General features: G+C 38.6%; 1 protein-coding gene across 1 annotated transcript; it reads right to left on the bottom strand.

The window, feature by feature from the left end:
* Nucleotides 1-1,910: 1,910 nt before the first annotated feature.
* Nucleotides 1,911-17,382, bottom strand: CHDH (choline dehydrogenase). Its single transcript, XM_064667696.1, has 8 exons — nucleotides 17,282-17,382; nucleotides 11,715-12,520; nucleotides 11,141-11,292; nucleotides 7,160-7,289; nucleotides 6,372-6,506; nucleotides 5,118-5,260; nucleotides 4,215-4,317; nucleotides 1,911-3,640 (listed from the first exon to the last, which is right to left on the bottom strand). The coding sequence occupies exons 2-8, from the start codon at nucleotides 12,463-12,465 to the stop codon at nucleotides 3,222-3,224; spliced, it is 1,833 nt and encodes a 610-aa protein (XP_064523766.1). The 5' UTR covers nucleotides 12,466-12,520; nucleotides 17,282-17,382; the 3' UTR covers nucleotides 1,911-3,221.
* Nucleotides 17,383-17,782: the final 400 nt, after the last annotated feature.

The raw sequence follows: 17,782 nt of genomic DNA, 5'->3' as shown, positions 1-17,782 counted from the left end.
TTTGGTTGCAGATTAACTGAAATCAGACACTTGGAAAGGATTTTAAGTTGCTGAAACATCAGAAGTTCTGGTGTACAAAACCTTACATAAATCAAATATAATGCAGGTTTACAAATACTGCTATTTTGTGCTGCTTTTAAAAGCACTTGTCATACTAAAGGAACTTGAACTGAAATGTGTGTACAAAAGATGTGGTTTTGGTCACTTTTCTTTTTTAATCTCACTGTCCCCAGCCAGAGACCTCCAACTGTCTGAAGCACCTGCAGCAAGGTATTCCCATGGAAATGCTGATGTTCTCACTTGTAGAACCGCTGCTGGTTCAAGCTGTGCTGGCAGGTCTAGTAACTTCCAAATTCTTACATCAAACAGCTTTTACAGTTAACTGGTTTTGAATACATAAATAGAAATATGTATAGAAAAATTAATGTCTCGGTAGAATTGGGAATAATCACACTATATTATTCTGTTAAATAAGTAAAACTCTGGAATTATCAGCCTGTGTTCTGCAATTCAATAAGGTGTAAAAGAAGGTTCATTTTAGCTGGCAGACTGCCAGTGCTCCACAGGGCATGTTAGAATATCTTGGACATGTTCTAAGCATGACTTGACTGCTAGAAGTCAGAACAATTTAACCAGTAATTCAACATCAGCAGCCAGATATCAGCAAGAGAAACTAATGGTAAGATTGGTGTTACCTAAAGATTTCCCCAGAGCAACAAAACCTTTCAGCCAATTCTCTTGCACTGTGTCAGAGGAATGTCATGAAGGAGCCTCAGCATTTTACAGCAGTGAGGCTGGAATTTATAACTGCAGTTCACAGCAATGAAAATATCTAAGTGTTTAGAAAGGGAGGAATCTGCAAGGTGTCTGTGGGTGCAAGAAAAGATCATGTTTCAGAAGAAATGCCTGATAATATTTGATTACTCAGTGCAGCGATGTGTACCTGAACTAAGACACACAGTTTGGCATGGATACCTTGCTATTTACTCATATTTTTAGGGCTTGACATAATGGCAGAGGATAGGTCTGTGTGTGTTCAGTGATAAGTTATGTAAGCCAGTGGCTAGTTAATCCTCTGCAGTTGGATAATAACAATTCCCATCTTGCATGCCTAGAGTGGAAACCCATGTAAATCTGCAAATGCAGGAACTTCAGCTTTCCGTCTTGCCAAATTGCTTCCCCTCTCAGCTGCACAGGACTGTGGTAAGTCTCACCTGTTTATATTACTCTGAGTGTGCTAATTGTGTTTCAAATGACACTAAGACACTTACTGAATACCTTTAAAGGAAAATCTCAGAAGCACAGGTGCTGAATAAAAATGATTTGCCATTAAAAGGCACAGAATACGCAGTCCCTGCTTCTCCCAAACACACATTGGCATCAGATCAATCGTGTCTTTCATCTGATCAGTCACCTATGACTTGAAATATTCCTGTTCTTCCCCTCATTTCAAAAGAAGGCATCACATACATAGAGAAGGTTTACCTGCCTCTTTTTGGAGCAGAGTTCACCGCCGTCATCTTCCATTTTCAGTGGTTTTGTTTGTCTTTATGCAGACATTCAAGTGAATCAAGTCCTTTCCCTCAGTTAACAGCAGGGCTTCCAATCACTGCCTTCCAGCGAGCAGCACCAGGTACAGATATCTGCCTTAAACATCTGCAGTTGTCCCTCTAGCCAATGTCTGAGTCAGCAAGGTTTTTTACAGTCTGTTCAAATGGTGTCAAATTCCATTTTTTTTTTCTGAAAAAGTTTATTGTGTTTGCCACCAAACTTAGGCTACAGATGCTTTTACTTTATAATTTGACAGCTGCTTAGTCAGAAGTTATTTTGCAATACTTAATAAATACAGACTAATCAATGGATTCAATTTCATTCAATAAGTTGTTCCCTTAGGTTTGTTTTTTTTAAAAATCAGTACCTGAAAGTTAGATTGACACAGAAAACAGCCATGAAAGATCATGTAGCTTAATTTACACATTTGAAGATAATAAAATTAAGATTTAAGTCCTAACTAAAATGGATTCACTGACTAAAATACGTGTCTTCTAATTTAAAAAGATCTCTTCCCATATTATCAGCTTATGCAGTTATTTTGAATAACATTTCATTTTAAATGTAGTTTGGCTGTAATTTTTTTAATTAAATTTTATTGATAGCAAGGCACTATTCACAATATTTGTTGAGAAATATCTTTTGCAAACAATAATCTTAGAGCTAAGACCAGTAACTTTAAGGATGTTACAGAAAGTGCAGATCTGTTACTGTCCCAAATGATAAAGTAGTACAACTAAATCAGCTTAAATTGTGAATAGAATTCTACTAAGCTCCTTGTGGAAAAAAAAAAAACAAACCACAAACAAACAAGGAGAAATTCCAGTTTTCTGTTACATTTTTATAAATATTTTTATAAATATTAGCTCCAGCTCTGCATTTTTTTAAAGAATAAGCTTCTGATATATGCAATGTATGTCTTCTTCCTGAATACTATACAGTTAAGACTGCTGAGTATAATGAAATCTCATCTTCAGTGTGAATTTGTAAACCATGTGTTCCTCTCGTAGACACAACATTTAACAAACTCTGAGCAGGTTCCTCTCTTTGCTATGAATTCTGATACAAACCACTTTGGCTTGTGAATCTGAAATTGCCTAAATGCTTACATTTACTTAAGCATTCCTTGCAGGATGTGGGGATAACTGACTAGCCATTAGCCTGGGTAATATTCTCACAGCAGTTAAAACTCTTCCTTTAAATTACAAGGCAGACCATAATGATTTTCAAAATAGCACACATTAATATCTTCCATTCCTCATGCAATTGCACAGTATTTCTGGCTCATGTGCACACCTCTCATTTAGAAACAGCTTCTCTTCAACAAAAAGTTTGAATTTACCACAGGAGGTCATATTTAACTTAACTTGTGATTCTTGGGGTGGCCTGCACAGGGTCAGAAGTTGGACTCAATGGTCCTGATGGGTCCTTTCCACTCAGCATATTCTATGATTCTGTAATTCTAAAATAAGCAATTTAAGCCAGCTCATTAAAAAAAAAAAAAGGCAGGTAGTCTAATAATAAAAAAAAAAGTTCAAATTAATAGTTATTTTATTAGGATATGTTGTTTTGTATTTATGTATTTATCATGTTGGCATGTTCAGTATGAGACCCTCACATGCTGATCAAAGTCTAAGTAGCAAAAGATGTGAAAGGATGAGAATATTCCTTTATCTCTGTGATTCCAAGGTTTTGGGCTTATATACAGGAACGTTTTTCTCCTGAAGTGACGGGAGGCCCTTAATTATATCTGCAGCTTTCTCTGCTATCATGATAGTTGGGGCATTCAGATTTCCACTGACAACACTGGGCATTATTGAAGCATCGACAACTCTCAAGTTTTCAACGCCAATGACTTTTGTTTGGGGATCAACTACAGCGCTGCTGTCTGAAGGCAGACCCATTTTGCAGGTGCAGGAAGGATGATAAGCACTATCAGCCTTCTGCCTTATGAAAGCATCTATTTCTTTGTCAGACTGAACGTGGCTTCCCGGTTGAATTTCAGGCCCACAAAATTTTTCCAAAGCTTTCTGAGCAAAGATCTCTCTGGCCAATTTGACACACTGGCGGAATTCCCAAATATCTCTTTCTGTGCAGAGAGAAAATAAGAAAATTGTAAGTAGACCTTTAATTTAGCAATACATACAGAATGCATAACAGATAAAATAGCATAGAAGAAAAAAGGCTGGAGGGAAAGTCTCTCACTTACTGCTGAAAGCCATAATAAAGCAGAATATTTTTCAAAGTCACAGATATTTACATTCACTGTGAGCAAAACTCTCACTTGTCTTGCACAATCCCAAAAGGAAATAGGTGAGCTATGAGAAATTGCTCTTTATTTTGCTGTACCCACTGTCCAGCCAAGGCCATTATTCTCATCACAAAGAAGCAAATGAGATGCATTCCTTTCCAAGCAGATGAGGGATGGAATGAACAGCATGACACAGCAAACACTGAGAATTCTGACTGCATCCCCTCCAGGGAATTCTTTCTAGTTTATAGGGTGCTTTGGGCAACCACCTCTTTCAATACTAGTTGATTTTATAAATGAGAAATCAGTTACAATGTACCAATCAACGCTTCTGAAATGGTGCTGAGTAGATACAAAAATCTGCCACTGAAACAGGCAAGAAGTTGACAGAGCAAGGAGAGGCTGCATTTACCTGTTGACAGGTAATTGGGCTCGATGATAGGATGGTCATTGGGGTCTGTACTCTTCAGCTTCAGCCAGCCCACACTTGTGCTCCTCATGGGTCCCACGTGGACCTGCAACAACAGTGCTGTACTCGTGACACAGTCCCACCAGGTCCGGTTCCAAATTCAATATGAGAATTTTTTTTTCGCAATTTAGACAGACTGTACAAGTTCAGCAAACATAAATGTTAAAAGAGATAATGGAAAATACCATTGAACATTTTCCCATTTTACATAAATTTTTTGTAAATGTATTCCATAAGGGGAAGGAAATATCACTCACAGCTGTTCTTTTGATTTAAAATACACTCATTCCAATTTAGTAGTAGCAGAGCATTCTAATACAATCAACAATTGGACCAAATTACTATATTCCCTGAAGAAAAGAGAATGGCAAAAGAAACATGTATATTCAGTGACAGTTCCCCAGAATTAGCACAGACTTGAATCAAGATCACAGTCTAAAATGGGGCTTGGATTTGTGCCAATGAATAAGTGTGTGGTCTTATAAATTTTCACTTAAACCTTTGTCTAAACTGCAGTGGAACAGGGAACAACTTGATTTAGTTTTCAACAGCACCTACCACAATGTTATCCTAATCAACAGCATGATGACACTTCCCTAGTGCAAATCCTTAAACAGCAATTCAATACTTGCATACTTTCCCAGAGATAAATAGTAACATAATTTTGGTAGCAATATCAAATGACAAGCTTGTGTTTTTTTCCCCAATGTAGGAGGTTAAGTCAACTCTTTCATATTATACTGTACAAAGTATTTTTCAGTATATAGTCAAACTATCAATATTTGCAATAGAGTGTAAGCCTCCTTGCTAATACAAGACATTATTGGAACATATTCTTCAACTCACCTGGTAAGCTTCCATTGTGGAAGCAACCCGACCATGATCAATCACCTGAGAAGGAAGAAAGTGGAACTGAATGTCGGGGTGAGGAACCCCTGGTTCACTTCGGATGAAACCACCAGATTCTAAGTGGGCAGTGGCTCCCTCACCTAGAGAGTGTAAATGAGATAGAAGATGCCATTAAAAGACCTCAGAAGAGCAATAAATCCACTTATTTTTAACCCTTAGTAACACTACTATGAATAATTTATAGATTCAGCATCAATTAGAAGGAACGTGAATCCATTACAAACAGCTTGTAATTTAAACAATGTGCATCACTTCCATCTGCTTTTTAATGACTAGATAAATGTAAATATGCATAAGTTTGGAAATCCTGTTTGTTTGAGAGCGGGATGTTACAGTTCTCTCACTAACTGGCAGACCCAGGGTCTAACTCCAGAAGCAGATTTGGTCCCAGGGCCCACAGGTGTGGAGGGAAGTGACTGCAGCATCCTGATATTCCTGCCCTGCACACTCCCTGATGTGCAGTACAGTTATCCCATCACTCACAGGTAATAGGCAGAGCCATCCACAGTCCCCACCCTGAAGGGAAAGGTGAAAAGCCTGCAATGTGCCCCATGTGATGTTATTCCCACATCTGTTTAAAACTGTAAGTTAGCTGTCAATATTTACTTGTGTGGTAAAAAGCCACATATACCCAGTGTAAGTTGTCAAATACTAAGAGAATAATTTAGCAAGTGGTGGAGACCTCAACTTTGAACAAACTATTTTACTGATATCAAGGATTGTATTTACAAATTCTTTTTGAGGTACAACTTACAGCTGAGTTACTGTAAAATGCAAAAGTCAGTTCAGATTTACTTGCAGGCCTAAAGGATTCTGATCAGAGCAACAAACAATTGTTCTTCTGGAACAATTTTACAGAAAAATTTGTTCAGTTCAACAATATGTTTTTATTGACATTACATGGATTTCGAGTAGAATATTTTCTTCATTTTTTTAACAATAGCTTTCTCAGTAGCACTGATTTTAAAATGTAGAATTTTTCTTCAAATGAGATACAGGAATGTTAAAAATAGCATTAAAATATTCTGATTTAGAAGAAAATATTTCAAGTCCATTTGCAAGTTCCAGTTACTTTCCAGAGCATGAAAAAAATTACATATCAAGGCTCCCAGCCTATGAAATTCATGGATGAAAGGCTGTAATAATTCTAAATCAATCAAGGGTAGAATGATTGCATACTTTGTTTCATACCTGTAAATTTCCAAAGCCATTCCAGACCAATCATCATCATGTTAAGTGGCTTTTGTGCACTATACAGAGTAATAGGCTTGGTGCACTTTTGCTGGACATACACTTCTAAATGATCTTGAAGGTTCTGGCCTACTCCTGAAGGGAAAAATAAAGGGGGAGGAGGGAGAAGAAAGGGCAGGGGGGGGAAGTTATTTCATACAGAACAGTTACACACCACATTGGCTTCCAGAAAACAGCATAAATGGGAACTAAACTAACCTCTTACAAGGGCAGTGGTGACTAAGACCAAGACCATGAGTCATATCAGCCTTTTGCTCATGTCAGAATAAGGTTTTACATAAACATAGCATAACTAGAATGAAAATAGAAAGTTAGTACAGTACTAACTTTTTTAGTTTTAAGGAAAAGTTCATGTTATTCCTTCTGTATTTGAGTATTTATGACAGTGGGAGTTTATAAAATCTGTGGTGGATCAAAACTCACTCAAAATCCTTAATGATAAGTATGCTGCTTAACCTTAAAGTATGCCTTTAGAAAGGCATTTTTACTATCAAATGTAGTGAAGAAAGTGTAGGAGTTTGTAGGAGTTTGTTGTTCAGTTCTAAAATCAATGCATGTTTCCAGTGATTTGTATAAAATCAATGCAGCTTTCCACTGATTTGTAACAAACACATTTCAGTCCACACAACCTGCTATAAAGAAAACTGAATTTCATGATTCATTTTATTTGAAGGTCATTGAATTGCATCCATAGGAACATGAAAGGTTAAAACGAATAAAAAAATTACCAGGAAGATGGCAAACAACAGGGATCCCCAGTTTTTTTAGATCATCTGCATTTCCAATTCCAGACAACATAAGCAGCTGTGGAGAATTTATGGCACCTCCACTTAAAATAACTTCCTTATTGGCAAAAACCTAAAAGGAAATGAGCACAAAAGCCCTAAGATTATAAAGCCTGAGCTGACTGAAAGCAACGTCAAGAGCTTCTGTTCGGATATGCTGTTCTGATCCAGATTAGACACCCCTCCCTCACATTTTCCTCATCCTAAATGTGTTCCTGTCTTGCCAGAAGTTTCCGCAGAGAGAAATAATCAAGCTTTCACTTTGATCATTTCTGTATTTATTCCCAGCTTTACAATCCATTCAAATTGGATGGCACATAAACATTCAGCTCAGTCAGTACCATGGCTGCAAATAAACTCTTGTCCTACTTGCCAGGAAAAAAGTACCTGTGACATTTGGATCAGTCAGTTAAGCTTCTCTTCCGTTTTCAATAATCATTTGTAAATTAAAACTGAAACTCCTAAGGGAGATCTTGAATTCAGAGACATGCTAGCTCAAAAATTCTCAAGAGCTTATTTTCTTAATTCAACCAAGACTAATGTTTGGGTTTTTATCTCGTTGTAGTTCTCAGAAGCCCCTCAATCACTACAGCACCACTGAGAAAACTGTCTGCAGGCATATCTCTAATTCTGTTTTGCTGACACACTTTTCATCAGACAGTTTGGTCTGAGCTGGTCATGATATAGCTGCTAAACTATTCCTCTGCCTTGGACTTGGTTTTCTGTGCTGTATAGTTCTTTTCCTAGAACTGTCTCTGCAAGTATTTTGGCACATCATCTTTCCAGGAGTTCTGCCTCAGTATATTCTCATTTAGCAATACCAAAATCTTTCTCTGTGTCATTTGTATCTGGGGTTTTCCTCTTCGCTGTTGCCACATCTCTTTAATCTGGGATCAGAATGAGCCCTCTTAGTGCTTTTTACAGTTAAAACTGTGTAGAGTAAGAAAATATTGATACCCTCCTCCTTTTCCCTTCACTCTTTAAAAGAGGATGATGTGGGTGAACCCTACCATGTTCAAACTATCCCTTTCTATTCCAGTGAGATGGCTCATGGACACACACACGTGTTCCATCCTCCCTGGTCACACGAATGTTGCCTGTTGTATAAACACTGAGTTAGGGATTACAAACTGAATAGTAACTGTTGGACATAAGAAAGAAAATTCAACGTTCATCTGTCCTTAAGAAAGAACAACTACACCACAGAAGAAGCAAAAAGTATGCAACAAGTTAATGCAAATTAAATTGCATTAAGCTAGTCCAACATGTTAAAGCAATACACATTTGCAAAAGTAATCTCAGAACATTTATCCTTGAATTCTAATATATCATTGTGGCCACAGTGAGGACAAAATAGGTGACACACACAACTACACCCCTGAGCTTTTTCTCATTACAAGCAAAATCCATGGGAGTTCAAGGAAACATACTGGCTCCCCAGGGAAGTGCTGGAGTCACCATTCCAGGAAGTGTTCAAAAAACAGGGAGACATGGCACTTTGTGGTATAGTTTAGTAGGCAAGGTGGTACTTGGTCAAAGGTTGGACTTGATCTTGGAGGTGTTTTCCAACCTTAATTCTATGATTCTGTGATTCCATGTGTGGTATTGCTCATCTGCATTTTCCACTTCCATAGAATGGAAGGTGCTATTATGAGTAGCTGTTTGGTTTTATTTTAGGTAAGACATTTAGCTTCTAAAGTAACATTAAAAAGTGATGTTTTTCCTATAATATGGTTAACAGATTAGCATGGAAGGCATATTAGCTTGGAGTAATTCTGTCCTTTTTGAATGACACAGCTATACAGAATGATTGTAAATGAGATTGTTGCTGGAGTAAGACTAGGAAATAATAGGAAGAAGTTTCATAAATTATTTTCACACTATTTATCTAATATTGCTCACAGATGGCCAGTGCTGCTTTTTTTGTTTATTATTGTTTTGCTCTGGGCAATCATTAGTATGTTAAGGCTAATACAGAGCACATCTATGCCTGTTGAATCAATACTTAGATCTGTATTTTGCATGTTATACAAATATAATATACTTACATTTTCTATGGTACACACAGAACTGGTGCCAATTTGTTCTAAGTACCAATCAAATGATGCTTGTTCAGTCTAAACTCACTGCAATGTCAGCACTGTAGTTATTCTCAGCCTGTATAGTCTTTCATGGTGCTTAAAGTTAACATGCTAAGAGAAAAACTGACTTTTATATATTTTTGTATGGGTTATTTAGTTTGTGAAACATTGAAACATTTTTATCCTTTAAAATATTATTTTCTGCTTGATTCTGAACTTAGAAAGTGTAGGAATGTTCAGCCTACCTTCCATACTTTTGTCAGAGAGCTTACTGGAATACTGGAATCCTTCTCTAGGACCTCAACCTCTAGTGAAATAACAAGTCACTGGCTGGTGAATAGATTTTGAATCATGCTTGAATCAGGTTTTGGTGATCTCTTGACGTAAAAGAGATCCTATCTAAAATTGGCTGTAAAAACAGAAACTCTTTAATGTAATCAAGTGTTCCATCTTGATGTTCATAATGCAATAAAATTATTAGCTCTTCCATCCTGACAGGTCTAAAATTTTCCAGAAAGTAAAAGAAGTCCTGCAATTGTGATGCTGTGGGGGGAAAAAAAGGAAGGGAAATACTTTGAAGGTGTACTTTGTCTGATATATGCTAAATATATATCATTCTTTCACTATATATAACTCATACATATATTAATATGCATGAAAATTCATAGCAATTAAAGAATTAAAGAATTTTGCAATTAAATGTTCCGATATTCAGAAAGTCTTTGATCATGTGTAATTAGGTTTCCAAGACTTTCTTCAACAAAGTTAATCTCGATAATGGCACAAGAACAGCAATTAGAGACACTATTTTCACAGACATTTAATAGCTCATGAAATCAATTAAATGTTCTGCAACTTCTGTTTTACATTGTTAAAATGATTATCATTACCAAACCACTTAGACAACAACAGATTTGTTCTGTGCATTAGAAAATCAAAGAACAGTTTATTTGTACTGCATTTTAACTTTTAGCGGGTGTTCAGTCACGGAATACTCATCTGCTGAACTCAAACCATCAAAATTTGTACTCTACTCTCTCTAGGATATTATTATTATACTTTTTAGTTGTTTTATACTTGTTTGTGTCTAAGTATCTCAGGTTATTAGCATGCAGGCCCCTTTTAGGCAGTATCCTAGTTACACACTCTGTAAACAGCTGTTAAGGGAAGTGAGGATGTTTTAGCTCTTACAGAAGTCAATGGATTGAAAGAAGCATAAAATTAACTGATTATCCACAGAGTTAAGTTGTAATGACAATTCAAGCTTCCTTCCACACAATCACATGTTCAGTGAAAGTTGGACTGAGATTGAAAAATACTCATTCCACAACCAACTATAAGGCAAGTTTCATCACGTTTCATCATTACTATCCCATGTTTCATCCCATTACTATCTTGATACATAATGGCAAAGTAGAAGTGAATGACTTGTTATTTATCCCTTGAGCCATTCAGAGTTCAGATCTGGCTTTTACAGATTTTCCTATGCCAGAACATAATTTTAAGAATTGTTTTTCAGAAACATCAGCATAGTCAACACTAGTCAATATGCTGAGGCAGTGCATGATTGCACCATAGGTTCCAATCAGACATCTTACACAACACTCTTGTGTAACATCAAGTTATGACTTGTCCCCTCAGTACTGAGAGATGGAAATATGATGGAGAAGTTAATCTCTTAATCAATACAACTGCAATATCACCCACTGTAGAATAACCGACAAGGAATCATATACTGGTGCCACTTCCAATAAAAGGGGTTTTTTTTTGGGGTTTTTTGGGTTTTTTTAAATTAATTTTGCTTTGACTCATATCTTTCAACTGGAAAATAAAAATCTCTTACCTTTTCCGTTTGCCCATTTTTCACATATTCAACACCAATGCATTTTGTTCCTTGAAACAAGATTTTTGTTACAAGTGTCTTCTCTGCAACTGACAAATTTGGGCGTGATATGGCTGGGCGAAGATAAGCACTAGCTGTGCTCCATCTTTGACCTACAATGTATATTTACATTAAACATCACAATAGTTATGCTCAGTATTCTTCAGATTTTGGCCAATAACCACCAGGATGTTTACAGAGGGAAGGCCTTCACAGAGGTTATCAGTTCGAAGCAAATGTGATTTGAAATAACAGCGAAAGATTTTATTTTAACATAACATATTTCACAGTGACATAGTTTAACTGTGAATCAAGACTTGCCTGCCAATGCAATTTTCAATGAAATATGCACTAGACTGATGGCAAGCTGCTGTGAAATGAACAGGGTGCAAACACAGAGTGCCATAGCTGTGTAATAATCTAAACACCCAAATGGCATTCAGTGCAGATTATATGTCCATATTCCAAAATTACTTCAGAAGTACCACTGATGGCTCAGAAACAGAAATTACTTATGGATCCCATTATGATTTACCTTGATGTACAGTCATGTCCATCCAGCCAAATCCTTCTTGCTGATAGCCATTCATATCATCTGTGAAGGGATACCCAGCTTGCTGGGTTGCCTCCAGGAATGCTTGATGAAGAGGATGGTTTGTTTTCCCTCTCGACACGTGCAGAGGTCCATTTCCACCTCTGTACTGATTTGACCCCAGTTCATGTGTCTGTGCCTTCTTAAAATAGGGCAAGCAATGTTCATAGTCCCATCCCGTAGCCCCTTCCCTGTTCCATCTGTTATAATCCTCTGCATGCCCTCGGATGTAAACCATAGCATTGAGGGAAGAGGAGCCACCCCACACTCTCCCTCGGGGCCAGTACATCACTCGGTTGTCCATGTGCTTTTGGGGTGTTGTGTGGTAATACCAGTTATATTTCTCATCACAGAGGTTGTATGTTAATGCAGCAGGCATGTGAATCTTCCACATCAGTCTTTTACTGCCTAGAAGGGTATCTTTAGGGCCTGCTTCCAAAAGGAGCACAGTACTGAGAGGGTCTTCTGTCAGTCTGTTGGCTAATACACACCCTGCTGATCCAGCTCCAACAATGACATAGTTATAAGAGTTTGCCTTTTCAGAACTAAGTTGAGATGATGCACGTGAAATTTTGAGTTGTTGTTCATTGATGCCCAATATGTTCTTTAATGTGTGTGCTTTAAACAAGCTTCCTGTTACTTTGCCCATCTGACTTACAGGACTGCACCACTTAACTCCTTTCATTAAGTACATCTTTACTGATAGTACCAGTTTTGCAGAATTTTCAACAAAAATCCAGTGTTTTACCCTAGAAAAACAAACAAAACCACTAATTAAAATGTAAGCATTACTACCTCTAAAACATCAGTCATTTTCAGGTAACACTGGTATACTTTACCCATTCTCGCTATCCAGAAACAATAGATAATATTAACAATGTCAATAAACCAATAAACATTTACTCTGAAATTTGCTGTCTTATTATTCATTTAATGCAGTCTATATATGTGTATTATATGCAGCCTGACTTCTATTTACTCCTGGTTTCTGAGATAGTTACAAGACAGACATTTTCAAATATTTGCCAGACCTGCAAAGGGTGGAAACCTTTGCATACCTAGTAGTTTGTCTTCACCCACCTCTAACAGGAAAGAATACAAGAAAAACAACAATTCCACAAACTTCTCTGTAAGTTTTTGACAGACAGTGATATCACACAAGCCAATTCACAATGGAAGTGATGAGTATGCCCACTGCATATTCTGCCAGACCAAATCTAGGACATCTCTACACAACAAATGTGTAACAGTGAAACTCATTTCCAGCTATCCCTAAGGTGAAAAACTGCTGGGTTTGGAGGCATGACTCCAAATATAGGGAAAGGCAAAATCTCTTCATCTGTGGCTTTCTACCCTAGTACTAAACCCAGGTCCCGCAAGAGTTCTCCAAGTACAGTTACAATCCATCATCACCAGATCCTCAGGCTGAGTAGGAATGGCAAGTTTTTTAACCTTCAGAGAAGCCTGTGAGTCCTGTCAGCAACACAGGTTTAGCTCTGTGTTGTACTGGTACAGGGACTCAATGCAAGTTTTTCACAGCCTGTGTGTCACAGAAACTGTTGCTGCCAGCCAGTCAAAAGTGTTTCTCTTGCTCTCTCCCCTTGAAACTCATTCCTTTTGGTACAAACTGTTAGCGAGTAGGGATATCTTGAGGTTGTAAATAGTATTTCTCCCTGGCCCATGGCTTTGGTCTAAGTCATTGCTGGAGATTCCAGAGATAGCAACTTATCCAGAGGCTGTTCCACTGTAATGCACTGGCCAACTGAAAGATATAACCAAGCTTTTTCCTGAAATACATTGAGTACTGTATTATGTTTGTGAAGTAAAATTTTTCAGAAACTAGTTGTTACTGTTGATTTTTTTTACATTCAAATTTCATAGTTATGTAGTTTTGTAATATAAAACCTGTATTTCTTTTTAAATGTCTGGGTTTTTCACTAAAAGAAAACATGCCTTAATGAATCACTGAAGTAATCAGCTTTTTCTTACTGAACAGTGGAACAGAACTGTACTCCTTTTCTTGGATGAAACTCCACAGTGTAAAGTTTGTGAGAGCACACACAAGGCCCTAAGGCCCAACTCTGTAACAAAATAGACGTATTTTGCTGATGAATGTTAAAAGTCTTCCATGCACAATTATATACAATTTTATGTACAATATCATGTGCAAAAGTATGGGGTTTTTTTACTCTCAGGGAAAGGATGGGAAGAAGCATACATTTGACTCTTCTTAGAAAAACTTGTAATAGGCTGTACAAACCCCCAAACTTCTGAAAAATGAACAACCAATCATGGACAACAGTTTGCTCTGCAAAGAAAAAAAAAAGATGCTGGGGATATGTCTGAGCCTAAACTTCACACAGGTGATTCTCACATGGCTAATTCAAACTGAGCCCAACTGAAGGTGGGGGTGGAATTTGTTTTTTGCAGGTGGCAACTATTAAAGGATTGTCTCTTGCAGAAGGAGGTTTGCCCATTTCCTGTGATGCAGCAGAGGTGCATGCAAAGGTAGAGAGGTTTTTACTTGATTTGTTTGTGATGAAGAGGGTTATGGTTTTGAAGTACTGATGTTTAACCTGCAAAACTGATGGGTCATGGGACTTTATTGATTCAGGAACAGCAAATTGGTGGTGGGGCTGGTAGAATATGGGCCTGGGCCTGAACAATCTGGGAAAGATATTCTGTCCCTGGGTTGTTTCTACTTTTCTGGGAGGAATGAACACTCATATTTTGGTCCTACAGAAGGTCAACACTTATTATTTAGACAGGTAGGGCTCACAGACTCTGAAATGAGTACTGACTGGCTTCTTTTGGCATCTATAAAGCCATTGAATATTACTGTACTTCCTAACCAGAATGCTGGTTGTTAAGCCTGAAATCTACCTAATCCTTGGCTGAGGGTAGATTCTCCAAAATCCCTGGAATGGTGTTCAGTCAGGGACTTATCTACTCTGCTAGTGCTGGAGGCTGTAGTTCTACAACTTGCTAAAGCATAAACGAGGGCTACTGAGCTCCCAAAACCACTCTGAAGTGGCACTACAAAGACAGCAGTGATATGACAGGATTAAGTGTTTGTGTCTTGCCTTGTGCCAGAATCCTAATACTGAAGTCAATACCTTTTAAAAGCTGGTTTGCTCTAGAGCCTCTCACAGATACAGGCTTTGAAACTCAAAACTATTCAACATTTTATTGAAGAGGTTGGTCTAAAGGACTGAGATCATCAAGTCCCGAAATTGGAACATGATGATACTTCTCTACAATAATGTATGAAGTACTATAAGCATGCATGGGTTAATCACAATTCAAGTTCTTCGGGGGCAAATACTCTTGTGGAATGTGGCAGAACCACAGAAAACGTAATCTTTTTACACTGAGCATCTTTGCACTCAACTTTCTCTTAGCTGTTTTTTTTTTTTGTTTGTTTGTTTGTTTGGTTTTTTGTTTTGTTTTGTTTTGTTTTGTTTTGTTTTGTTTTGTTTTTTTGCACTGGAGCATTTAGAACCTGTGAAGTGTTCCTGAAAACTGTATTTCAGCAAGAAAGGTGCTTTTTTCAGTAACTGGAAAAAAATCAAGTTATTATCTTAATACATAGAGTCACTTGAGGCTCTGAAATGTGCAGGGGAAGCAGGCCCTCTTTACCCAGGGAATTATAGTTTTATGGCAGCTCTATTAAGTAGTGTAGTGTCAAAATGAAATACGTAGAAATGTGAAAGTGTACACAATGTGGTTCTACTGGAATGCTCACTACTTACTATGAACAAAAAGCTGTCTTTTGGGCCTCACTGAATATTACTGCATGTCTTTCAGAATTCCCCCAAATCAGGACCTCTTTATGAACATGTGGTAAGATGTTCCTCAGGAATCAGTGAGCAGACCTGCAGAAATGCATATGGCAGCAACATAAAATACATTCCCTGTATTGTAGTAGAGCTTCAAAATCGGGAGCTCGTTTTAAAAAAGTTTGTTGCTATTCAGCAGGGCCTACAGACAGTGATCTTACAAGACTGAGGAGAGCAGGAGCACCTGAGCAGGAAAATTCTCTTGCTACAATTTAATAATATATTTAATTGGACACTGGTGAGCTCGAAGTGGGCAGTGGAGTTCTGAAATGAAGCGTTTGGGGCTCCTTGTATCATTGTAACACATTTCTGAATACAGTATCAGGCTGATGTAATCCACCAGTACCTACAGTATCTACTGCTGTGACTCCACAGATGTTGATCTGGGGTCACATGTGAAAACAGATTTCTCTAAAGGGCAGTGATGCTGTAAAAGGTGAAGAATGTGTTACTTCACTTTTTTTTTTTTTTTTTTTTTAAGAAGGGGAGACAAAAAGAAGAGGAAAAAAAGGCTGCATAGGGCATCTAAGGACTAAAATGGCTTGCACTCTCTGTAAGAAAGATAAGCAAAGGTGTTAGGATTCAGCCCAGAGACCTTACTCCTAGACTTCTAGAGGGCTCACAGTCCACTGCAAAGAGAGGAAGGAGGATATCCTCCATACACAGGAGGGTGTATTGGAAAATGGGTAGCAATGAAATGGTTCTGTAGTATATGAGGTGCCTAATTTAAAAGTGTTAGAGGGCACTGGGCATCATTACTGTTAACCAACCAGAGCTGTCCTGTTCTTTGATAAAACTGCAAATGAGTCATCAAAAATATGTACCACAACAGAGTTTGGTACATACACAGCAGCCCGCTGCCTGGGCTGAAGGCTGAATTACCAGCCAAGAAGGTTAAATCTAATATTGATGTTCTTTTTAAGTAACTGAAGTATTATTTTAAATTTGCTCCATCACGTTTTTCACATTTATAGTTAGATATGATTCCATGTTTGGGTTTTTTGTTTGTTTGTTTGGGTTTTTGTAGTTTGGTTGGTTTTGTGTTTTCTTTGTTGCATTTGTTTGTTCATTTCATTTTACATCAAATGGAACAGGACTGACAGAATAACATCTGAGAGCATTTTTATCTTGCAAAGTGTGAACTCAGTCAGCGCTGTCCTGGCCATAACAAGTGACTTTGAGAGTCAGTGTGTAGATGATTCACAGACTTCTGTTCTCTTAATTTCTGAAGTGCAGAGGTCAAAAATCAAGCCATTCTGATTTAGTTTAAATGCAGCATACATGTTTGGATTGAATGGATTAAAACACTAGTTTCAAGGCACAATTCTTTTTGCTGTATTGATCCATGTCCACTCTCCTCTACGCATGGTCCCTCTGCACGAGCACTGTCCTAGCCCAGTTCTTCTAAACTGATCCTGGAACAAAGAGGGCCACTGTGCCTGAAACTTTACTCCCTGTCCTATTTTGACAGAGCCAAAATGAGAATATCCTCTCTGGCAGATGTAAAATATGACCGTCTCCCAGAGATGTCCGCAGCGTGGACAACGCACGATGCAGCAGAACAATGAGACCTCGTCAGTACGTTTACTCTTCACGGTGCTGCCAAAACCTGTCAGGCCTGACTGTGTGAGGCGCAGGAGGAACAGCTCCTCAGGTAAAAGCAGCTCTTACCTTTTGTTTGTTTGTTTTTCCCTGCTGGAGGCTGTTTAACACCGTTTAAATCAATCTGCCTGGGAATGTTTTGGACTAACTTTTCACTTCAGTCCCGCTAGGAAGGAAGTTCATTCACTTAGAAAAAGTTTGTGGCAAGTTTCCTTTCCACGGCTGGAACCGTTCAAGCCCACTTACCTCGCCGCTTCCTCCTGAGAACAAACGTTCTGGCCGCTGTGAGCTCCGCAGGGTCTGCGGCTGCCCGCGACGCCTCTTGGGGGGCTCCTGCCGCACAGAGACCGGGGCCGCCAGAGGAGGAGGGAGATCGCGGGTCTGTCCCGCAGGAGGGGCACCCACAGGACACGTCTCCGTCCCTGCCCGCCGCGGAGGCCGCTCGTGTGCGGGGCTGCCACGGGCGGTGGAGCAGCGGGGCCGCGCCGCCGACCCTCGGCAGCCACCGCCCAGCTCCGGGGGGGACGGGGGTGGTCCCTGCGAGCGCTGGGGCCGCCGGCGGGGGGCGGG

The sequence above is a fragment of the Pseudopipra pipra genome, chromosome 11, assembly GCF_036250125.1.
Source record: "Pseudopipra pipra isolate bDixPip1 chromosome 11, bDixPip1.hap1, whole genome shotgun sequence".
Taxonomy (NCBI): Eukaryota; Metazoa; Chordata; class Aves; order Passeriformes; family Pipridae; genus Pseudopipra; species Pseudopipra pipra.
The sequence above is the reverse complement of the archived record's forward strand: the minus strand, read 5'-3'. Positions and strand labels throughout refer to the sequence as shown.

Bases quoted from the DNA above. Each gene is read 5' to 3' on its own strand.
- CHDH (XM_064667696.1), bottom strand. From the start codon at position 12,465: ATGTACTTAATGAAAGGAGTTAAGTGGTGCAGTCCTGTAAGTCAGATG. The intron at 7,290-11,140 runs GTAAGAGATTTT...ATTTCCTTTTAG, and splicing joins AAAATGGGCAAACGGAAAAG to GTTTTTGCCAATAAGGAAGT. The intron at 4,318-5,117 runs GTGAGTTGAAGA...CTGTTGTTGCAG, and splicing joins CCACAATGGAAGCTTACCAG to GTCCACGTGGGACCCATGAG.